General features: G+C 38.7%; 1 protein-coding gene across 1 annotated transcript in view; it reads right to left on the reverse strand.

Annotated features, from left to right (window-relative positions):
* Positions 1-24,875, reverse strand: part of ITSN2 (intersectin 2) — an 89,348-nt gene that overhangs the window by 30,354 nt on the left and 34,119 nt on the right. Inside the window, exons 4-19 of the mRNA XM_075707530.1 lie at positions 23,980-24,043; positions 22,013-22,176; positions 20,508-20,705; positions 20,121-20,217; positions 18,335-18,477; positions 15,799-15,862; positions 11,753-11,890; positions 11,559-11,644; positions 10,316-10,578; positions 9,467-9,616; positions 9,038-9,178; positions 8,116-8,203; positions 7,366-7,505; positions 4,705-4,841; positions 2,243-2,691; positions 1,006-1,127 (exon numbers count right to left, since the gene is read on the reverse strand). Coding sequence (XP_075563645.1) covers positions 1,006-1,127; positions 2,243-2,691; positions 4,705-4,841; positions 7,366-7,505; positions 8,116-8,203; positions 9,038-9,178; positions 9,467-9,616; positions 10,316-10,578; positions 11,559-11,644; positions 11,753-11,890; positions 15,799-15,862; positions 18,335-18,477; positions 20,121-20,217; positions 20,508-20,705; positions 22,013-22,176; positions 23,980-24,043 — 2,444 coding nt within the window. The remainder of the gene's footprint in view (positions 1-1,005; positions 1,128-2,242; positions 2,692-4,704; positions 4,842-7,365; positions 7,506-8,115; positions 8,204-9,037; positions 9,179-9,466; positions 9,617-10,315; positions 10,579-11,558; positions 11,645-11,752; positions 11,891-15,798; positions 15,863-18,334; positions 18,478-20,120; positions 20,218-20,507; positions 20,706-22,012; positions 22,177-23,979; positions 24,044-24,875) is intronic.

The raw sequence follows: 24,875 nt of genomic DNA on the forward strand, positions 1-24,875 counted from the left end.
TCTGAGAAGGAAGCCAAAACAAAACCTACTTCTCTCTTTCATGTTTCATTGGTATGAAAATGCAAAAAAATGATTTAACACTGTCAAACTGAAGGCTAGTACTTAAGTGTTTTAGTACTTTGTACCACACTGCTTTGCAAATTCTCCCTTATCACCTACCTATATTGCTTATAATCTGAATGAGGAGGAACCGCATGGACTTACATATTAGATACATATGTATTAATTGTATTACCCACAGTTGTAAAACAGTTTTCACAAGTCCACCTTAATGCACATGCTTTCAAAAACGTGTATGCTGACAGTTGATATAATTACATGAAATAACACAGAATTCAACTGAGAAGCCAGAATACATTTCCATTCTTATGATCCTGCTGTAATATTCTAGATAGCACATTCAGCTGAATCCAGAAAAGTGCTACAAAGAACGGACACAGAATAGACTACTATACAGATCTGCCTGAGGGAGCATTTACAAAGGACCAGCCAACAAGAGGCAGAAGTCTATGCTAACAATATATTAGAAAATGGTATTAAGATTCAGAAGAACCCTTCAGATCTACTTGTTAAATAACTAGTTTAATTTGAACTGAAATGTATTAATACTTTTGCCATTTTAGTAGCCATTCATGTCTCTATTTTCTACACTCATATTTCAAGTAGATATTTAAATGCTAACCTGTACACGTACAGCAAACTGCAGCAACTACATCATTCCTGATTAATTGATTTCAGAAAGTTTATGTTTAGAGTCCGCTATTGTTATTCTAAACAGATTCTCAACACCTCTAGGATATGTACAATCCAAAGAAAGATTTCAGTCGAGCTAATCCTAGTTTAACCCGTTAAAAAACAAACAGAAAAACCCAATCAAATTTAAATTTTGAGTAAGTCTTAAAACACATCAAAATAATGCTTTTGACACTTAAGATCTTGGTGTATCTCAAGGCTGAGAAAGTGGGGTTGGGTTTTTGCAAGTTAAATGTCAATGGCAAATCTTACCTGAATTATATCCCCAGTATTAAAGCTCATTTCATCATGATTCCTTGCTTCAAATGGATATAAAGCTCTGTAATTTACCAAGGCAACTGAATTCCTAGACTCTGAGACACTAACTGCATTGCCTGAAAAGATAAGAAAACTAGTTACCATTTTGATACAGCTGAAAGACATGCACTTAGTTGGAGCCCTACCATTCTAAGGAGCAGGTATGAATACAAGAGAACTGTTCTTGCCCCAAAGACACTATGCAAGTGTCAAAGGAGATCACTAGCTACAACAGGCTAATAGGACGCATGCAATGCAAGCATTTAACATGCTCATCATAGTAAACGTAACACAGGCAATAAAATGCATTGTCTTCTGAAGTGAAAAAATTACATCTTTATATTCTCATCTTTCCCTGTCAAACCGCTCTAAGCCAGTGCTTTAATATAGTCTCATTTAACACAATTTTCCAAGTTGAAAAGATACCACTGCTACAACAATAAGCGTTCAGCAGCAGTTGTGAAGATTTTACTTCGAAACCTAAAATACCATGATTTCTGTTTTCTTTGCATCTATGTTCTCCAAGTCTGCGACTGATGTTGCTAACAGTGAATGTTTCACAAGGTATAGCTGAGATGTCCAAATATCTTTCAGCACTGCTCTAATTTGGTTCTTGCTGAACTCAGTGATAGAAGTGGCTAATAAAAACTGACAAGAACTAATGAAGGATGGAACTAATCAAAACTACCTTTAGCAAAAATATTGCTAAACCAGTATTTTTCAAAGTCCCACAACTAGACTTAGGTTGACTTCAGTTCTTTGTTTTTAAATAAGAGGCATTGACTATTGCAGAAATAAAATAGATTTCAACGTTAACAAATCACTTCGCTGAGTGTTACCTGCCCATCCACTCAATCATTGAACAAAACTCCATATTAGCATTCTGCTTTAATGACAGAAAGTGCAGGCTTTAGGGAAAAGCTGAAATACTACTGTTTCCTGCATCTGTGATTTGTTGGCCATGATCACTGGAAGATTTGTCATCAGTCATAAGTGCCGAAAACTGATATAAGTTAATAGGATGATTTATAACTAACTAAAGACATGAAACATTGCTGGAGGTTTTTTTTAATAATATTTTAGACAATAAGCCTGCCATTGTGTCACATTAACAATAATACATTCAAAGAATGAAGTAACGCTCAGGAAAATAAGAACCATTAAAGCAAAAAATCTAACAGACTAAGATTACCTTCACTTTGCCAGGGTGGCTTAAGACTTTTACCCTCTGCTGGTTTCAACAGATCTGCAAACTTCTCATTTATGTTTAATTTAGAAGTGCGTTTCTCCACCTCTTGAGAGTTGGACACTTCTTTTATCTTTTTTATTTCTTCATTCTGCTTACGCCTCTCCTCAGCTTCTTTTGCAATTTGTTCTTGCTTTCTTTTATCTTCTTCCAGTTGCCTCTGCCTTTGCCTCTGTTGCTCTGTTTCCCTCAAGATCGTGGCTTGCCTATTTTTCTCTTGCTCTGCATGAAGCTGTTTATTTTCCCTTTCTCTCATCAGAGCAACTGCTTCTTCAGCTTTGAGCTTTTCTTGAACTTTTTCCTGCATTCGTTCTTCCTCCAGTCGCTTCTTTTTCTCTTCCTCTTCCCTTCGGATATTTTCCTGCCATCGGTTCTCCTTCTCCCGTTTTGCTTTTCTGAAAACAAAGAGTGAGAGAGGAGTGGGAGAACATTCAGATAAAAGTGAATGAGATTGTGTTCAGAGAGTAATCAACTGCACTTTTAAGTAACATTGAGTCTATAATATCAACTACTTTTCTCTCTGGGCAGTAAGCTCTTCCACAGGAGACCATGCTTTGTCTTAACACGAGTGCCAGTATATTTCACATATAAATAACAAATGGATTCAAATTCTTGGTATAGAAACACTGCCACACAGTTACTTTTGCAGTGCCTCCACGAGCACTTCTGCTCACCTACATCCTGATGAGCAAGAAGTGATCTATTAATTGAACAAAGGTGGTTTTAAGCTGTCCACCAAGGTAGCATCCAAATCTCACGACTGGAAACTAAGATTTCCAAACAGATTAATAAAAAAATTTCACTCTGGTACATACATAAAACCAGCCTTTGCATACTAATCTTTGCTGCTTTAATTTTTTGCCTTCAGCTGTTGTAATCTATTCAATACGCTTATCCCTGCCACTGCCACACTCTTCAGCAGACAGAATCTGGAAATCTGAATGTATTCTCTGAAACTATTCATATTTTATCCTCATCTCTCCAAAGAGGTTATTATCCAATTCAACACCCTTAAAAATTATTGTACGTTAGCTGTTGAGACCTTTCGTCTGAGAAGAGTGGACCTAACCCTTTGGGCCACCCCCTGAACAGGTTGTTGAGGAGGGACCATGCCTAGAGGAGACTGCTTCATCAAGTCACTGTGGGAGGTCCACTCATCTGATGGGCATCTGATGATGTTTTCAAGCACATGACAGGATCTACTATGAGCTGTGCAGTAATACTGTTGCTCTATCAGATAGCTGTGTTCAACAGAAAAATTAACAGAACGTCGTTATACATGTGGCATATAGTTCTCTTAAAGGGACTGACACAAATGTTATGAAACTCCCTCACACTGTTGTAGAAAAATGCTGTCATGAGTTAAGACCATGAATCACACATACTACAAGGTCACTAGCTCTGCTTCATTAAAAACAGTCAAAGCAAATATGAACCACTGAAAAAGAAAATCCCTCTCAAATTGAAAAGACAAAATGCAGCAACTCTCTGAATGAGAAGTCAAAACTAGTACACTAAAGCAACTCCAGAGCTGAGGACTGCCCACCGAGAGCGCCCATCCACCCTCTCTCTGGCACTGTTTCAATCCAGGGCTGTTAAGCACAAAATAGGCAGCTGATAGCAGAAGGTCTGGAGAGAAGAAAACCAGAGTGGCATCTTAAGACAGCCAGAATCAAACCCTAGAAACTATGGTTTCTTAATCAGTCAAACAAAAAAACCCAAAACGAGTTGGGAACAAGACCATGAGAAACCAAGAGCTGAGCACAGTCAAAATTTGAGTGCTTGACAGAAGGCTGGGCTGAGCAAAGCCAGGACCATATATATGTGAAGGGATGATCCTCTCAGTTATATGTTTAACTTTTCTCATTGCCTTCATGAGAAAGGAACCAAATTTAAAACTCAAAGATTGCTCACTCATCCAGCTTTCAAGATTCTATTAACATAGGAATTAAACAATCAATGCCCTTCCTATTGTCTTAAGTATCTATCTCACAACTGTCTGGATATACATCACAAAAAACTAGTACCTACTTAGTCAGAAGTGCTTTTAAGGAAACAGGTCAGATCTTTTGAAGGCCAGCAAAACAAGGCAGAAAATATAAGGAATTCTAAATGTGTGAGGATTATCTATTAAAGGAGCTAAAGATCTTATTAGCAAAAGTGACTACTTGGTTTATCTGAATTATAATTTTTTTTTTTTAAAAAAGAGGGTAAAAACAGACTGGAAAGAGGAAATTCAAACCATCTTTTATCAGTGGTACTCCATATAAAATGTTTTCTCTAAGGCAACTCACTAGGATGTATTTTTACTGATCAGACCTCCTGCTTATTACAGTCAAGTGTCTTAAAGTCACTACAGCATTCTTTTGCTTTAAAAACTGCTACGTTGATACATTCAGACATGGTACCTTGCAGCCTCATCTTCCAGTCGCTTTTTCTGTGCGAGTTCAGCTCTTCTTTTTTCTACCTCTCTTACTTTGTCCTGTTTGATCCTGTGGAGCTGCTCCAAGGCTAACTGCTGTGTACTGTAACTTTCTCTCAGGTCCTAATGAGGAAAGACAACGAAGTACATCAAAAGGAATAAAACCAATCTTTCGAGAAAAGCATCCAGGCATTTTAGTGCTTTGTGAACCAAGTTTTAATACAAATGGATGAAGTAGTATTAAGTTATTAATAATCCTTGGAGGTCACTGTAAAGAAAGTCAAATAAACAGAATTATAAAAGTAGCTGGCAGGTTTGCAAAGCCTTTGACATAACTTAGGCTTTCAAAGAGCCCTTCCAGCCATACACCTGCTGGAAATGGCAAAGGACAGAGGAGAAGGGAAGACATAAAACTGAGCGTTCAAACACAACATTATCTAAGAACGAGAAGGCAATGAAGCATATTTTAAATAACTACAAGACACATTTGCTGAGGAGGCAGACTTCAGCTGAAAGCCAACACAATACAATAAACCTGAGAATGCATCCCTTCAGTAGGGTGTTTGCCCTTGTGATGCTGTCTGAATGATCAGTCCCATATTTAAATCAGAAAAAGTTTATAAAAATATCCAGCAAGCTTACCACTGTGGGAAGCCATAGCCTAAAGACACTAACTCAGACTGGAGTTTTCAGGTATACCCTGACTTTTCATATCTGATCTCATAAATGCAAATAAAGCAATTAAGAATGATCTATTCCCACTACAATATGTACCTCTACCAATAATCACATCGCCGAAGAGATACTGTGCAATTTATATGAAAAGGGCAAGATAACAAGATTTCTGTGTCAGTGAAAGTCTCTGTAGCAACAAACTAAACCAAACAATTGACTACTACATTTCCGCAAACCTACTCAGCTGAGAATACTTTTTCTTCTCATTTTGCATAGAAATTGAGGATCACTATGGAAACAAAACTGCATTATAAAAAACTCTCGTATCTTTGATTTAAGGACAGAATAACCCTTATACAAAATGAAAAGGTCAGTTAAGTAATTCTGAGAATAACTGGGTGGGTGGGTGGGTGGGACACCAAAGTTAGATTTCTGACCCCAGCAGACAAAAGCAGTGTTGAGGAAAAACAGCAAGTAGGTTTTAGTACTGGGTTAATCTGGAGACATAATAGTGTTGCGTTTGCCATGTCATATGTCATATTCTGGGCATTAATGCTATTTCTAGACTCTTAAACTGAAATGAGAATTCATTAACCTGACTCACAGCTTAAGATGTATGGGCACAGACATAGTGAAACAAGTAGAGAGCAACAGATGGAAAGGTGAGAGAAGACACTGTTTCCATCAAATTCAGTATTTTTTTTGGTTGATGTTACGTTAACTAAAAATAAAAATACTTGGGTAAAAGAACTTTGTGAACGTAGCCTGTTAAGAAATAAAATGGCTATCCATATTTTGCAGTGTGGCTTTCTAAGCAGGTAAGAAAATTTTAAGTCTTTAAGAGGATGTGAAAGCTAGCAGAAATAAAAAGAGCCTATCAATTTGATTTTAAGAAAATTTATTTAATAGAAGTTGTACATCCAAACAGAAAGGGTAAGCAGAGAAAAACTGCGAAATAATTAAAAACCAAAAGAGCCAAAGATTAGAAAATAACCTTAAGTAAGAGGAAGAGGTTGTTGAGACAGCTTAGCAGAGACAAAAGGCACTGAAGAACAGAATCATCCATATTCTCACACTGTAAGATAAGGCAGATAAAAAGCCAATTAATCTTTGCACTGTATTTTTAAAAACATATTTCAGGGAAGACTAAATGGTGGATTCAGCCACTGAACACAGCAAGCCATGCAATAAACAAGTAACTAAAAATGCATGTTGTATGTAGCCATTTTTTAAAAAGAAAAGAAACTCCTTAAATATTTACAAATTTTTCTTTGTGTTCTTTTTATAGGAGAGTGCAGAGCCCTCACGCTGGCCCAGCATAAATCCATTACTTAATAAAGTTCATATCAGTGCCACTAGGAGTAAGCTGGTAAATAAAGTTAAGTGGATGCATGCTACCCTGCCTGAGAGTTGCATGCATTTTTAGGCAAGTCAAGAGTTGTCTCTGAAACAAAAACGCCTTCAGGGCCAGAGGTCAGTATTTCTTAACTTCTACACCAGTAAGTGGCCTATGCTTACTTTTAGGATAATACTGAAGTCTGCTACTAGATCCTGTACAATGTCCTATGAAGCCCTGTATTTCTTTCAATAGAAGTTGAATGTTCAGTCCACAATTCAAAAATAGTGGCCAATATAACCTCAGTACTGTAAGAACAGAATTTGCAAAGGCCTGAAAAACTTCAATTCTAAATCAAAATGAATTCTAGAAGGCAAAAGTTGAGAGTGAGCAACAGTTGATTCATGCAAAGCAATGATTAGCAAGAGGTTCATATTTTAGTACGTTAGCAATAGTTTTAAATGCATTTTTATTGCACTATTTATGCCAAGACTTTTGCTACTTCTTATTTGACACCGAAAGTTGGGAAAAACTTTTTGGGAGCCTGGTAGAAGTGCCAAAAATCTTTATGACTGGATGAAGATATGAAGATACTGCTTACCAGTGTAAGAGTAAGTATTTAGAGAATAGATGTACCTTAAGCTGACTGTTAAATGCATCCATTTCAGCAAGTTTAGAAGCAGTTTCTTTCTCGAGAGCATCTAGTTGTTCCTTAAGTCTTTGGCATAATTCTTCCTTTTCTAGGGACTTTTTCTGCACTGAACTGATTCCTGTACCTGCATAAGGAAAGACAAGCAATTTTACAAGGATTTCTCTTTTCACTAATTACTTTATTACTTTCCTAATATACACAACTTTTATATATATATATATAACCACTTTTCCTCACAAAAATTCCTTGATTTACCTTTCTATTTGTATACAGCACAAAGTGGGCCCAACATTTAACTGAGACACACAGGCAATACATGTAATACATACAGAATAATTTTCAAGTTGTTTTTTAGTATCAGACCAATTCATAGCAAGCTTCTCTAAATAGGGACTTCCAGTGTGATTTGATATAAAGACTAGTGTAAATGTTACATAAATGAAATCCCTTGAGTTTACACTACCAAAAAAGACAAGGTGTAGTATCATCTGTGGGCTGTATAGTCTGTATAAATAAAGTTCAAAGCAAAACCTGTGCTTTCTCACAAAAGTAAGTTTGTTTGCTCCTTATTTAGAACATGAAGGAAATAAAGAAATGCAGATGAAACAATGCTAAGATGGCACCACCTCAAAAGATCCAAAAGTGAAGGTGTGATTAACACCTCTGTATCCTTTTTTATAAGTGATGAAAAGCCAGCAAAGCAAACAGAAGAGAATTCATTTACAGGTACTTACTTGGAGTGTTTTCAAGTTGAGCGTTTTTAATTCTTTCACTTAACAACTGCTTTTCAGGAACTAAATAGATTAGTTTATTCTGATACTCCTGTAGATATTGAAGAGAACATAACAAACTTTTAGTATTGTTTATAAATCAATAAGTAGAAATGGGTGAATTTTCAAACATAACTTCAACTCATGTTAATGAAACGTAGATGCAAGTTACCATTATCGGGTACAAGAAAAAATGACTTCTATACTCTCAATATAAATACTATTAAAATTGAATGCTTTTTGACCCAAAAACATTAACACAGCTGGGAAAAAAATTAAGACATGCTAAAAGTGTAAATACTATCACAGGAACATTTAAGTTGACTGCCCCAAGCCTAACACAAAACAGTAACTTTCTCTGATACACAGGAACATGAAAAGAAGTTTCCCTGATGTGTGGGAGCATTACGTAAAAATGTAGTAGAGGATGATTTATGGTAGTCAACTGATTTGAAATAATTCATGTCTTGCTACTCAAAGAGAGAAGAAAAAAAAAAAAAGAAAAAAGAGCAGCAAGATAATTCAGCCTAAACACCAGCTTGCCCGGCGTACAGGGAGACATTCCTCACAAAAATTTTTAGTCTGGAGCCATAAAGAAATTCGTAATTAAAGAGAAGTCACTATTAGTGGTTCAAAAATAACAGCTGAGGCTTTGACAACTGTCCTCATTCAACTATCAACTTGTTGTAGTACATGTAATAATTTCTTTAACACCACAAATAAAACTAAAAACTTCTGCAGTGTTGATGGCCTTGCTGATTTCCTCTCTCCACTATAATCGAAGTGATTCACTAGACCTCCCTATGGGGATGTATTACCAACAGCATTAGGGAAACATGGAATAGGAAGTAAAGGAAAACAACAAGCTTAACAGAAAGTTACATACCTGAAGCTGTCGTTGTAGTTGCTTAACCTCCATGATTCCTTGGTCATATTTCTTATCTAAAGCCTCCAGCTCAGCTTTTCGAATTTGCTTTTTGCTTTGAATATCTTGCAATCTGCCCGAGATTTGCTGATGCTTGTCCATCTAGGAAGAAATCAAAGACGAATTATACCATATATCGCAAAAAAACCTTCTGCACTAAACCTGTGGGCAGTTTAGTTCATGATGGTTGACTTGATGATCTTAAAGGTCTTTTTCAACCTAAACGATTCTATGATTCTGTGATCAAGTCTTTAAAACAACCCAAAATATCTGCTTTAGATTGCTCATTCAAATAGACTGAAACTCCTAGTGGGCCATTAATGTAGATTCTAAGATTTGCATACTTAAAAATAGCGTATTTCAAGACGTGTAGTGAAATTACTGTCTTACCAGGGCTTCTAATTCAAGATTAAGGCTCTTCTTTTTAGAGGTCAACTTGACAATTTCTTCTTGTTCCCTGTTACGTTGATTAAGAAGCTCTTGGCGACGAATTCTCTCCCATTCCAGTCGTCGCTGGCGCTCAAGTTCTTGCTTTGCTTCCTGCAGAAAAGTTACATTACCTTAAATTACAATGGAGATGCAGAACTCAGAAACTGTGATTGAATATAATGTACTCTATTTCTAAATAGCATAACAGCAACACAACATACTGTCTTTTGAAAGTGCTCTTATATACTTCAGCATCAAAGAATGGAGGAAGCGATCCTATAACCATGCTCCTAACTCTGCATGAAGAAAAGCTACGTAATTCAGAGAGAAAGTCTGTTTAGCTTAGAATACTGTCCACAAATGAGCGCACTGACAGATATTACTCATAACCTCCTTTGAGTATTTCATGGAACTACACAAAATATGCAAGTCTTATGCATGTACTGAGACACCAATAGACGCACATTTGTCTCAAGTTCAACTGTCAAAATATTATCAGTTATTAATTCAGTACAATCTTGTTGGGTATACATATTTTTGCATAAATTCAAGAAATCTGTCCAAGAAAATCTCATCTGTCCTATGAAGTATCTGAAAATACTCAACCTGTATCAACACTTGATTCATTTCTAACAGACACAACGTTTTCAAACAGAAACGATGTTCCCTCTCCAAGACAACCTGCCAATGGCCACACGAGGAGACAGAACCAAAGCCAGCATTCAAACCCTGAATGCTCTGTCAAGTGGATACTTTATGCATGTACATATTCCTTAAAGCATAAAAAAAAAATAATTTCAAGAAAACAACCTCCCGCCTTTCTATTTCTTTCCTCCTTTCTTCTTCCCTTTGTCTTTCCAACTCTCGTTGTCTCTCCAGCTGCCTTTCCATTTCGAGTTGTTTTTTCCGTTCCTGTTCCTGACGTTCCCTCTCTCTTCGCTCTTGTTCTTCTCTTTCTTTCTGAGCCTTACGTTCGGCCTCTCTCTGCTGCTGCTCCAACAGGACCTGACGGCGTTTTTCCAGCTCCATATTTCCCCTCTCATAGTTTGCTTTCCTTTTGTCCTCGAATGTCACTAAAATAAGGGAAGGTAGTTATTTCTGTCCTGGGCAAAACACTGCTCTCAAACAAGTACCTCAGTTATGTCACTAAAGATAGATACTTTCTTTTTGGCCAGCTCAGGTTGTTAGGTCATGGATGATACAAGCATCTTGCGTTTGTTAAAGTATCATTTTCCTTCTCCAAAATACCTTTAAATTTTCCTAAGTCTACTGCAATTGCAAAACAATGTTGCAATTTAAAAATTACCATGAAAATGACTTGAATTTTAGAGGAAACATAAAAGAACAGCTTTTATAAGCTAGGAGAAGACTATCTTCTGTTAAAAAGGTTTTCCACTGTGCAAGAAAACATCAACACACAGAGAAAGAGCTTAGTTTTTAAGGGTGTTCCCTATAAGAGCTCCTGGAGTTAAAACCAGCAAAAACCAAACCAGGATCAAGCTCAATTACTGCAGTAAAGGATAGTAAGAGATACAAAGGAATGATTTAGGCTCCCAGCAACCACCTTTCCAAAAAGAGAGGGAAGTCGTGTCTCACAGTGACCTTTGCTGGTAGCATCAGGGAGTCAATAGTAGAATCTACATTATGTGCAAATTGCACCTAGTTTTCAGAGAATTAAACTACATTGGAACACCTTGTATTCAAAATGTCCAGAACAAAGTAATGCCAGGAACTTTCAACTGAAAAAAAGCTTGCAGTAGCATGGCAGTATTTGGCCATGAAGTATTTCTTTTCCAAAATACATTATTAATCAGCACACTTTTCCTTTCCTACAGCTAAAAACAGCCCTTACCTCTGCCTTCTCAATTCTATTAGATGTCATAGGCTGACTACATCCACTTAACAACCTTCCGGCCATCCAAGTTAAAAGGGATCTAAAAGGGATCTCCTGAAATGAAGCTCCCTAGGGGTTTGATTACGTCTTCCACTTTCTAAATGTTTCAGTGCCCTTCAGAGACAGCCCTATACATTAAGAATGTGAACCGTACTTTACCTGGCTGTTTTTTCTGTGGCTCCTCCTCTTGCACAGGCTGGTAAGATGGCAGGGTTCCATTTATACTTTCAGTATACTTTCCAGTCCTGGAAGGAAAAAAAACCCACCATTGTTAGAGAAATAACACGGTTATTTTCTTTGTATAAAACACTTCCATTGAAAATTATTATGTTTCACTGCCCTCAGTGATATACCTGAAAGAAGGTGGTATCAGTTCAAGAGGCAGAGTTAGTGGCAGAGGTTGTCCAGCTTTGGCCATATCAGTTAGGTGCATGGCTAATACAAACTCATCAGCTTTCAGCTGTCCATCTCCATCAATATCAGCTAGTGACCTGCATAGTTTTAACATCAATAATAATTAGAACCAAACATCACAATCACTCACAAATGATAGCTGAAACAATTTACTGTAAAAATAATTTTTAAAACGGAGAATTCCTGTGCAATGTTCTGGTAAAACTGATTACAATTAATAACATGAATAGTTGATAAAAGGAGATATTATTTTGTTCAATAATGTACTGCTACTCAGATGTTTTTGTACAATACAGCAAAAAGGATAGGAAAGGTTAAGAGACATCTCTTGATTTACTGCATCACCAAGAGAAGAGCTACGAAGAGAATCCAGGACCATTCTTAATCAGCTCAAAATGCTAAAACCCACTTTTTACTTTTTTTTTTTAAAACCAAAAAAACCCATTATATAAAATTACATCAAATTCGACAACAGGAACTTTTGCATAGAATTATTTTTTCCCCTTATGCCTCCTTGACAGTGCAGGGAAGATGTGAGCTCCCCCAGAGTACCTTGCAATGGGTGGGACAAACATCACCTACTCTAAGGAGAGGGCAAACCACACAATCCATCATCAAGGGAACTTTGTGGTTGGTGTCTACTACAGGCCGCCTGATCAAGGGGAGCCTACTGACAAAGCCTTCTTCCTCCAGCTCCAGGAGTCTTCGCGCTTGCAGACTCTCATGCTATTAGGGGACTTCAACCACCCCGACGTTTGCTGGAAAAGCAACACGGCGAGCTGTAGGCAATCCAGGAGATTCCTAGAATGCATTGAGGATAACTTCCTAAGCCAGGTAATAGACACCCCTACCCAAGGAGATGCAATACTGGACCTGATGGTCACCAATGTAAGTGAGCTTATCGGGGACATCAAGACTGGAGGCAGCCTGGGCTGCACTGATCATGCACTGGTGGAGTTCACAGGCCTGAGGGATATGGGTCAGGTGAAGAGTAAAGTCAGGACCCTGAATTTTAGGAAAGCAAAATTCCAGCTCTTCAAGGAGTTAGTCAATAGGACCCTCTGGGAAACTGCCCTTACGGACAAGGGAGCAGAACAGAGCTGGCAGATCTTTAAGGATGCCTTCCATGGAGTGCAAGAAGTCTTGATCCCCATGTGTAAAAAATCAGGAAAGGAAGGCAAGAGACTGGCATGGATGAGTCGAGACCTGATGGTCAAACTAAAGGGCAAGAAGGAAATGCACAGGCAGAGGAAGCAGGGACAGGTGTCCTGGGAAGAGTATAGGGATGCTGCCCAGTTGTATAGGGATAGGGTCAGGAAGGCCAAGGCACAGCTGGAGCTGAACTTGGCAAGGGATGCAAAGAATAGTAAGAAGCACTTCTACAGGTTATGTCAGCCAGAAAAGGATGGTCAAAGACAGCGTACCCACCACTGAACAAGACTGGCAAACTGGTAACAACGGACGAGGAAAAGGCTGAGGTACTCAACAACTGCTTTGCCTTAGTCTTCACTGGCAACCTTTCCTCCCACACTTTTCAAGTGGATGGACCACAAGACAGGGACTAGCAAAGTGAAGTGCCTCCCACTGTAAGAGAAGATCAGGTTCGTTGCCACCTGAGGAACCTGAACATACATAAGTCTATGGGACCTGATGAGATGCATCCCAGAGTCCTGAGGGTGACATAGTTGCTGATGTAGTTGCCGAGCCACTCTCCATGATATTTTAAAAGTCATGGCAGTCAGGTGAAGTCCCTGGTGACTTGGAAGAAGGGAAACATTGCACCCAGTTTCAAAAAGGTACCCTGGGAGCTACTGACCTGTTAGCCTCACCTCTGTGCCTGGGAAGATCATGGAGCAGATCCTCCTAGAAGATATGCTCAAGCACATGGAGGACAGGGAGGTGATTTGAGACAGCCAGCACGGCTTCACTAAGGGCAAGTCCTGCCTGAGCAACCTAGTGGCTTTTTATGATGGAGTGACTGCATCAGTGGACAAGCGAAGAGCTACAAATGTCATCTATCTGGACTTCTGCAAGGCTTTTGACACTGTCCCTCACAACATCCTTCTCTCTAAATTGGAGAGATATGGGTTTGATGGGTGGACTGTTCGATGGATAAGGAATTGGTTGGATGGTCGCATCCAGAGGGTCATGGTCAATGGCTCGATGTCCACGGGGAGACCGGTGACAAGTGGGGTCCCTCAGGGGTCCGTACTGGGACCGGTGCTATTTAACATCTTCATCAATGACACAGACAGTGGGATTGAGTGCATCCTCAGCAACTTTGTAGATGACACCAAGCTGAGTGGTACAGTTGACATGCCTGAGGGACAGGATGCCATCCAGAGGGACCTGGACAAGTTCGAAAAGTGGGCCCATGTGAACCTCATGAAGTTCAACAAGGTCAAGTGCAAGGTCCTCCACCTGGGATGGGGCAACCCCTGGCATCAATGCAGGCTGGGGGATGAAAGGATTAAGAGCAGCCCTACAGAGAAGGGCTTGGGGGTACTGGTGGATGAAAAGCTGGATATGAGTCAACAACGTGTGCAGCCCATAAGGCCAACTGTATCCTGGGCTGCATCAAAAAAAGCATGGCCAGCAGGTCGAGGGGATTCTGCCCCTCTACTCCACTCTGGTGAGACCTCACCTGGAGTACTGCGTCCAGCTCTGGAGCCCTCAGTACAAGAAGGACATGGACCTGCTGGAGCAGGTCCAGAGGAGGGCCACAAAAATGATCCGAGGACTGGAGCACCTCTGCTATGAGGACAGGCTGAGAGTTGGGGTTGTTCAGCCTGGAGAAGAGACGGGTCCAGGAAGACCTTATTGCAGCCTTTCAGGACTTAAAAGGGGCCTATAAGAAAGATGGGGACAAACTTTTTAGCAGGGCCTGTATCGATAGCACAAGGGATAATGGTTTTAAACTAAAAGAGGGTAGATTTAGACTAGATATAAGGAAGAAATTTTTTTACAATGAGGGTGGTGAGGCACTGGAACAGGTTACCCAGAGAGGCGGTAGATGCCCCATCCCTGGAAACATTCAAGGTCAGGTCGGACTCCAAGCTCTGAGCAACCTGATCTAGGTGAAGATGTCCCTGCTCATTGCAGGGGTTTGGACTAGATGACCTTTAAAGGTCCCTTCAACCCAAACCATTCTGTGATTTTATGATCATTAGCCTACAAAATGCTTCCCACAAAACAGGGGAGGGAGGGGGTGAGAAACCAGTGAGATGTTTCCAGGGATGCAGGCAATTTCCCCATACTCCAACCTGACACTCCATTTTTATCTTCACAGCATGCAACCAAATAAGCTGAAAGAATGTAAGGAATATTTCTGCTTGCTGCTGCTAGAGACAAACAAATGACTGTCCTGGGATAAAGAGGAAGAAAGGGAACTCAAAGAGATGTAAAGCACCAAGGTATTGTGAATTCTGCTGGGCCAGTAAATTTTATGTATAACATCCGAGTTATGCCTGAAGGTATAATCCAAACTACCATATCTAGCAGGGTAAAGGCAGATTATTCAAGCCTTCAGATAACTGTAACCATTTCCATCACCACAGTAAAGGCAAGTCTTAACAGATGTGTAATATGCAAATATCTTTATGGGACAGCAGTAAAACTCTAAACACCTGAAGGGTTACTCCATTTTTAATCTTTCTCCATATTTTGAAACTGAAGAGCTTGATTTCAGAATCCTACTTTTAAAATGAACAAACCCTCATCTCAGCTAAACTAGTGCATCACTGAATCAGAAATTGAAATTACTATCTGTACTATTATATGGAGTTAAACACAAAGAGTGAAAAAATTAATTATATTATGTCAAGGTGTCTTTTGAAAATGTACTAATGAAAAAACTAGTTTAAGAAGTAGCTTAGTTTCAGTTTATGATTTTAGATCTATGGTGTCCCGTCATCATTTCTTGTTAAATAAAGTACATTTCCTCTCTTAACACTGTAAATATGTTGAATTAATAATCTAAACTTACCAAATAGTAGCCAACTGAGTCTGTGAAAGGTTTGATTGCAGAAGGGCATTCCTTGCTTGAAATCCTTAGTGAAAGTGTAAAAGATTTTAATAAAAATAAATACTTTGTTCAAAGAATCACATGTAGCAAAAAATGGGTCATGAACTGGGGCATTTTTATTTTTAATATTAATCTAATCCAGTTTCATCAGTGGCTGACAGTTGGCATTCCAGGCTTAACAACAGGCATTACAACCTGACCACAATAAAGATGCAAGTATTCTTGTGTACTTTTCACTCAGAACACCTAACAGAAAAACTGACATGAAAATGGGTATTTATGGTAATCCCCAGAGCTGTTACAAAAGCACAGCTGTCTACCTAAAGCTTGAGCTAGCACGCTGGAAAGCCATCAGGTTTCCTCTGATAGCAAAGAACTGTATACCTTTCTAGGCAGGTTGATGAAACCTTCAGTCCAAAATCAACTGAAGACGATAAAAGGCATTGAGTCCCTTTCTTGAGAAGGAGAATTGTCCTCCTTTTTTGTAGGTTTGGAAACTGAGGCAAAGCCTTGGTAAGTGCTTATTCAAAATGGGAAATCTAGTAAGCTACAGACATACACACTGACTTTACATCTACTAACTGCTTGGCCAGCACTCTACTTGCTGCAGTACAGTGATTAATCCAGTTTTAAGAACTTTCATAAAACTCTGCTCTTGTGTTAAACCTTGTGCGAAGTCTTTCAAAACCACCATAATGCCGTGTGCACAGCAAAAACGTCACTGGAAGTCCACACGGAATGACTCCCTTTAATTACTTATGAAAAATTCTGATCAATGGCTGCAGTACTGCAGTGTCTTTCCTGAACTGCTTTCTTTGAAAAGATGTGGTGGTGCATCCCCCCCCACCCCCCGTTCCTTTCTCTCTTCAACAGCTTTACGATCTCAGGAATTCCAGGCCGCTGCTTTTGTGTAGTGAGTTGGTCAGTTACGCGCGCCTTAATTGTACTAGAAACTCCTACGTGGCTGAAGCAGAGGGCAGCCCTGTCCTCATCAAAATCTTCATATTATGGCTAATAAGGGGAGCAAGAACAAACAGCTACCCCTGACAGCCTTGAAACAGAGTGGTATCATCGTTACTGGAATTCCAGGAACTACCGACCCAAATTGTGGCTCGGATGGAAATTTACTGGTGATTAAAGTCAATCATCTCACAATCCTATGAACAGCAGTCCTAAGTGAGGCCCTTTGAGCTCTCCTGGACTGCCGCGGGCTGCACCAGCATCTCCCTCTGAGCGAGATGCCCCTCAGAGCCAGCAAACTCTGAAAGTTTGCTGCAACCAGAAATCCATTGCCAAAGACTGACAGTGGAGCTTGGCCTGAAACCCTTCACTCCTCAAGGCTCAACCCTTGCCCATTGAGAAATGCCAAGACATTAGACGTGAGTATTTCACTGAACTCGAGGGGAATTTTTAACAGGTATACCATTTTCATATATACATTCATATTTGTGAGTGTGCATGCATGAATCAATTTAAGTAATCTGTAGATGTATGATTTAATTTCAAAGGGAGTCTTATACTGCTGTATTATTCTTATAGCGTTACTCTCATAAACCGTTGACCAAATCTGAGACTAAGATTAGACCTAGCCGCACCTAGGCTCCTCTCTGAGAAGGAGTTTAGAAAGCAAGGGGGTCTATTCTGAACCTCGTGACTCAACAGGAGGGTACTCTTTATCCCCTGCATACGCAATCCCCTTATGAATCATTCCAACCCAGTGTAATTTAATTTTCCTTTATGCACTTCCATGTAGTAATAGAGTGAACCTTGCCATCTTCGAATCTGTAACTAAGTCACTGTTTTGATCAATTATGTCTAGTCACTTTATTAATCATTGATGATTGAGTGCTATTAAAAATATTACAATCAAATTCTGCGATTTGCTCCAAGTAAATTCTAACTGTTACTAAATCAAACTGTGTAAAGTCACTCATTTATAGTAAATTGACATAATCAGCAGGAATCACAAACCTGCATGCGTGACAAAAGATAAAGCCCAAATATCTAAGCAATTATTAATATATATACATAGGAGCACAGGGCACAAAAATGATCATGAGATGTCCCCCATTTTACAAAGTCATGAGAAAGAGTCTCAGTCCAAAGAGTGATGCTTGACAAATGACTGCTGACTTCATGGAGCTAACTTCCCTAGCCTTATGGTTCTCAGGCTCTTCTAGTTAGATCCCACCACTGCCACTCTTCTCTCCTTCCCCTCAACTGCTGCTGTAGCTTCCCCAGTCTACCTGGGGAGACTGCTGCCTCCTCAGGCCCCTCCAGATCTAATGCAGAGCCCAAGCCAATAAACTGATAGCCATTTCCATTGCTTGGCTGACTGGAACCACTCTCTCCTGCATAGGTTTCAATGTCAACAATTTCAGCTTTAATTTCATATGGAAGTCAAATCCCAAGCCAGGATTCCATTCCTCAGCTTGCGACATTCCAGAGGCAGAAAACGCTGCTGGTTTTCCCCCTCCATATCAAATGCCATACTCACCTGATAAATATCCACTCATACTTTTATCAAGACTGTTAAATTTCTGTCTGTATTTTAATCTGGAGGCCTGAGGAACTGCCCAATCTGTGGATGTAATCTTTGGTGAATTCCCAGCTAGTGAAGCACTAGAGGAAGAATTTGAACTGTAATATAATTTTAAAAAAAGAAAAAAAAAAAAGAAAAGAAACAAAAGAAAAAAAAGGAGAGAAAGAGAAAGAAAGAACTCTAAGTTACTTGGCTTAATAAACAGGCATTGAAACAGAAGATATATAGCATCTTCTGGTAACATGAAACAACCTCCACAAAGTTTTACCTCTGCTAACTTGCTATAAACATTTTCCTCACTAATATGGAATTTTACTGTGAAAGTAGAGACACACATTTAAAAGGAAACTCTTGAATTCAAGATCCTATTCCCTTCGTATCACAGACACTTATGCCACATAATTCATCGGTCCACCACTGCAAAATAATACTAAAGAAAACCACAGGAAAATATTTCAACTTTCACAAGAATGTTTACAAGGGCTGTGAAGCACTGGGTGGATGTCTAAGAGGTATGGCAAATGAATAACCATGAGCATAAAAATTTATCCAAAACTCACAACCAAAGCAGCTTCTAGAGCTGTTAAAGCCACTATATTCCACCTCTACCTCTTTCTGTTAGTGACAATGACAGGCTGAATGGAGTTTTTCCATCTCATTCAACTTCTGCAGAATAGCACTGATCGAGTGTTTAATTGTACCGATAAAACTTCTACCTGCAACTCCCAGCATTTCACAGTGTCCCATCTTTGAAGATTAGACAAAACCAGGTGCATCCAGCCTGCCCTGTTTAACGCAATCCCTACTCTGTCAAGTAAAAAACTATTTGCAGTGTTATCCAAGGCAATAAAGTAAAGAATGCTGATATAAACAAAGCCTTTCGGGCACGATGCTGCATAGACATCCTTTGCATGGAATTAGATAACATGATGGTGAAAATGCTGTCAACAGTAATATCAAAGAAGAGCTACTCTGCAACACTACACCACCAGCAAAAGAAAGCTTTCAGATGAAAGAAAAAAAGAAAGATGATTAGAGGCACACACCACGCCTACAATCATCTTGCCGAACATCTGCTAGCATAAGGTGTCTGTCTGTATGAGGAGCCCAAGGTTAGACCTGCGTTCATCCTCAGTGCCTTCTACCAGCAAGAAAGAGGTGCGAGCACTTCTGAGCCACCTTTTGGAACCGAGCTGGGGCTGAGATGCCCTCTGGATTGTCTTTTGGGAGACCGTTCCCTGGATGCCCAATGGGATAGATAAGCCTAGTCCCTCACTTTGTCTAGGGCGAAGCTGTAAAATCAGCGAGCAGTTGATGACAAAGATTCATAATCTTCTGTTATTCATAAAACAAATTCACACATAAATATTTATAACAAATACTATCCTTACATGCCTGCTAATTACATGGTAGCCTCTATAATGAATGAGCACATCAATCCGTAAATATTGCTTTTGTAATGATGTGGTAAGTTTTACTTCTATTTACTAATGAGGTACATTCCCCTCTTTTTGGCACTGCTTTCTCTCATTTGAACTTCTCACCTACTTCAGATAGTTTTGTCATATTTACTGAAATTATTTATTGTGCATATCAAGACAATCTATTTTCAGACTTGGTAGGTTATATGAGATAGACTAACTTCTAATGAATATACTTTGAAAATAGAAATGCTCTGAAAATTTTGGAAGGCATACTACTCAAGTTTAAGATACAACCATTTTAAACTTAACTTTCATACCTGCTAGATCCTAAATCGATCAGTGACTGTGCCTTCTGTATACTAGTACCACCAAACCCTCCTGCCATGGGACCTAAGGAGCCAGTATGAGGCAGCGCTGAAACAAACAAAAAAAAGCAAAACCAAAAACTGTAAAGCAACTGGGTATAAGGCAATGATTTGTAATAAACACTTTGACGGAAGTAAGAAAAGCTAATCGGTGCCTTGTTGTTAAGACTAAATACTTAGAACCAATTTGACAAATATGAACTTTGGAAAAAATACCTTTTTTTTTTTTTTTTTTTTTTAAAACTCACATGCAAGTATTAGCATTCCTGTCTGAAATTATCCATAGAAAAAATAATATTAATAATTCTGAAAGCGAGTACTGGACTGTACTATACTTACTTGAAGAGAAAGGTATGGACAAAGGCTGCAGAAGGCTGGATGTTCCATTTGGCAACGAGGAGGTACTGGCAGAAGGCACCAAGGGAGCAGAGATAACCAAAGGAGGAATGGAAGTCATGGAGGTCAGAGACATGGGAGCTAATGGTGTGATCGTAGACATAGACGTTGGCATGGACAGATTTGGCATACTACCCATTCCTAGAGCAAAATCCAACAATTCATGATTTAATACTGCAGAGGCTCCAGCAAGAAATTGGCTCCACTATGCTAGGCAGAAACTATACAAAGTAACCTGCGTCCAGAGATGCAATGAGCTAAAATAGATGCTTGTGTATAATATTTACTTCTTCCCTAAAGTTTAGACAAGACAGCTTACAGAGGAAATATACTGAAGAACATGCTTTTTTTTTTTTTTTAAAAAAAAAAAAAAAAATCCTTACAAGCAATTAATTCTCGAGGTAGATTTAGCTAGTATTTCACAAAAGAGTAAGACCTAGTTTTCTATAATTGCAGCTATAAGTAGCTCTTCAACAAACCTTTCCATGCCTGGTCCCTGAGAGAGAATTACAATGCAACTCAAAAGTTGTGACAATCCTCTAGAGGGAAAAGCTGATATTGTTTCTGCACTAAGTCTCTTCCAAGCATCAGCCTTAGAAGAATCTGTACAGGTGAGAAGTCCGTACTTAGGGACCCATGCCTAGCAAGTGGTTTCTTTAACGCAGTTGCCTGAAGCAAATACGGGCACTTGGATTACTGACTGAATCTTGTGGAAGAGAACAGTATGGAGATGCTATGATGGAAGGTTAGTACGTAATTGTATGCCAACCACAGCTATCTATAAATGCATGCACTTGTATACAAACACACAAGATTTACCGATGGGCAGGTATTTTAAGTCATGTATGTAATTAATATATGCATACATTTAATTTCAGCATAGAAGTATGCACTAATTTTGTAATCCAGCTGAAGTCATTATGTATACTTTGTTCTACAAAATAGCAAAATAACACGCATGCACTAAATCTCAAAACACCATCAGAAAAGGAAAAAAAACCCAGTTAAAATAATTATATTCAAATGATCATATAACCAAAATAGACAATCTGACTGATTTTGAAAAAATATTTAAAATAAGTGTTCTACCAAAAATTTGACCTTTACTAAGTTTAACTTTAAAAAACCCGAGTATAAATAGGTGAATGAGTAGGAGGGAGACAAAAAAAGACCTTCACAGTACAAGATGACAGCCTGCAAGTCAGATGGCAAACGTGAATGGTCTTCTTGCACCTCATGTCAAAATTCAATAGAAGGTTTTTCTTTATTATTAAATGTCTTCAAACAATGAAATTATCAAAAATGTCAAAATTTCCTAAATCAGAATACCCTTGGGTTTTTTTCACTGATTCACTCAACTGTCGTGGTCAGATTAATGCTTGTATTTGGCTGCAATTAACGGTGTTTTTTTACCTCTGAACACTAAGTAATTATATATTCATAAGTACCAAAGCGAGCTGACATTAGTGGCGAATATACTGGGGTTTGTTTCATGACAGGTGGGAGAACCGCAGGCAAGTTCTGTCCTTGCAATTTCAACTTGATGAGTTTCATGGCTATAGAGAACTCCTGTTGATCCATTTTTCCATCCTTGTTCAGGTCTGATAGTGTCCTTAAAAATAAAATAAAATTAAATGAAAAAAAAACACAATGAAGAAACATAAAGCTAACTTTTTCACTTAATGAGAAGCTTTTCTATCAAATTTATTTACTGCTTTTGTACAAGAAAACAACAAACTTATTGCAACCATCTGGAGATTTTTTTTACAACATTCAAACCCTCTGAAGTTTGCAGATCTTAATTTTTCTAGTTTGCCAACCTACAGGTATTGAAGGTCAACCTGGACCTCCTGGGCTTCAGCCTGTTCATCTAGCTGTATTAAGTATAATTCACTTGGTAGTCTTCTGCAGAGTTCAGTTTTAAAGTTGCTGTATATTAAATAACACCTGAGAAAGTAGGAAGACACTCAGAAAAGCAGCAGTCTCCTGCTGAGTGGATACACTTGTTGCTACAGATATGCCTCTTCTATGCTTCTTTCCATGCTACTAGCCAGACTAATATTTTAAATTAATGTCCAGTAATGTAAGGAATTAATGCAAGAATCTGAAAGAGGAGGATGCAGAAACCTGCTGAAGACACTATATGCCACTATCAAACCTGCATTAATTCACAAACAGTGGGCCTTTTAAGCCTGATATCCACACTGCCTTCCTTTGACACTTTTCCAAATAAACTTAAATACAACAGAAAAATATATGCAACAGTGCATACAGAAACAGACAGTATTTCTGGTCAGAAAGAAAACATGAAACCTTATTAATACTTAAACATGTGAGGACCAGGCACAGGAACGTAAACAAAATTGGGGGGGGTGTGGGGTGTGTGTGGAGAATATCAGACTTAATACTAAGTTACATTTCCCCTTTCACTCTGTTACTATTCAGTATAAAACTCCAAAGCCCTATGCAAAAATTTCCCTACCACTCTTTTCTAGGCACTTTAAGTGTCTGAAGAAGAAAGTAAATTTGCATTTAGTTAGTTTCTTTAATATTCTTTCACAAGTGAGTTCTTCTTAAGAGCCTCCACTGTGTGCCTTTTAGCACAGGCACATCTTGGTAACAACCTAGCACCCCAAAACGAACAGAATATTCTAGTGAAGACCGAGGAGTTACAAAGAAGAAAATGTCTGTTTCAAGTGTCGCAACCACCACATATATGCTGCAAAGAACAGCGCTTTTTCCAGTTCCCGTATTACAGCATTGGTTGGTATCTTATAGTGTATTATAACTGACCTTCCACTAGCATTCTCTGTGGCTTTAGATTTTTTTCCTGTCTTCTACTTTCAGTGTATTTCCCACTCCCAGTTTAGTAGCATATAATTTTTCCCACACTTAATCTTATTGCCATTTTTAGTGGTTACTAGTATTTCAAGCATCATTAAATTTGGTATCTCCAGGAATTCATTAACCCATTATTTATCTCTTTTTCCATATTGCTATTTAAAGTGTTATTTTTTTCCTCTTTTTCCGTATTATTATTTGAAATATAAAGACAAGGCTTAACAATGACCTTTGTGGCAGTCCGACAGGCACTTCCCTCTATAAAAGCCCTGCAATTTATCATTGCTTTTTGTTTCAAGCACTTACTGTAGTTTATAGAGGCTCTGTTCAATATGATCCAATTTGAAATAACGTAAGAAAGATTTTAAAAGATGCTGTGTTTTAATTAAGTGTTGGTACACATATGGGCTCAATCCTTCCTCTACATTTAATAAAATTAAAACAAGCATTCAGACAACACTCCTACCTTGACTGCTGAAAGCCTCTTTGAGACAACACAACATACTAAAGACAGTATTTGAATGCTATGCATCTCCTATCTTATAAAAACAAAAAAAAGTAAAGAATACCTTACCATATTTCAGCAAGGACTGAAGCTGGTAGACCTGATTGCAAAAAAAAGGTACGTGCTTGATCACCTATGATAAACAAGAAAGACAGACAGAGTTTTACACTACAGACATAGATTTTCAGAATACCTCAGCACTCTGTCGTGGGACAGATTTCCAAAAGGAACCACAGTGCTGGATATCAAGCTTTCCAGTTTTGTTCCGCCTAACTCCTCCCCTGGTGACAGCGATTGTCAGATACCCATGTATTCTGTAATCCTGAATCTTGGCTCTGAGAAGTGATTTCAAATAGCTATAAAAAGCTTTAACAGGTCACAAAACAACAGCTGCCAACAGTTTAATAGATGCAAGATTTAAAGAAGTAAAAATGACTGAAAATTTAGTCCTGACCCAATTACTTTTACATGAAAGGACACGAATGCTATTTCTTTTCTTCTCCTTCATCCAATCTAACTTTAGCCAGTACTGCCTCTCTAGAAAAACTGGAAAAATAATCGTGTCCTAAATAATACTCTGTTCCATCAGACAACATCCACTGCTTCAGTATTTCAGGAAGGGAATGGAAACTGTTGTGCAATTCCACACCAAGTTCCACATCAATTGGTACTGATCACGCTGTTAAACAAACTCGTAAGAAAACACGGATAGAGGTGTTTATGCTTACCTATGAGTGAATTACAGATGCTTAAAGCTAAGACTTCAAATTACTCTTTCAGCTCTTTCTTCCTTTATATTCATACACGGCCTCTCATTTCAAGCACTTGCCAAACAAATAATGAAGCCTGCAGATGTACGTGCAGGTAAGAGCCCAGATGTGGCCTACAGGGAGTCCCTGGGACTGCATACTTTTCAGCTGGTGGTAAAGCAAACACCAACCTCCCAGAGCTGTTTGGCCAAAGCA

The sequence above is a fragment of the Pelecanus crispus genome, chromosome 3 (genome assembly GCF_030463565.1).
Source record: "Pelecanus crispus isolate bPelCri1 chromosome 3, bPelCri1.pri, whole genome shotgun sequence".
Classification (NCBI taxonomy): Eukaryota; Metazoa; Chordata; class Aves; order Pelecaniformes; family Pelecanidae; genus Pelecanus; species Pelecanus crispus.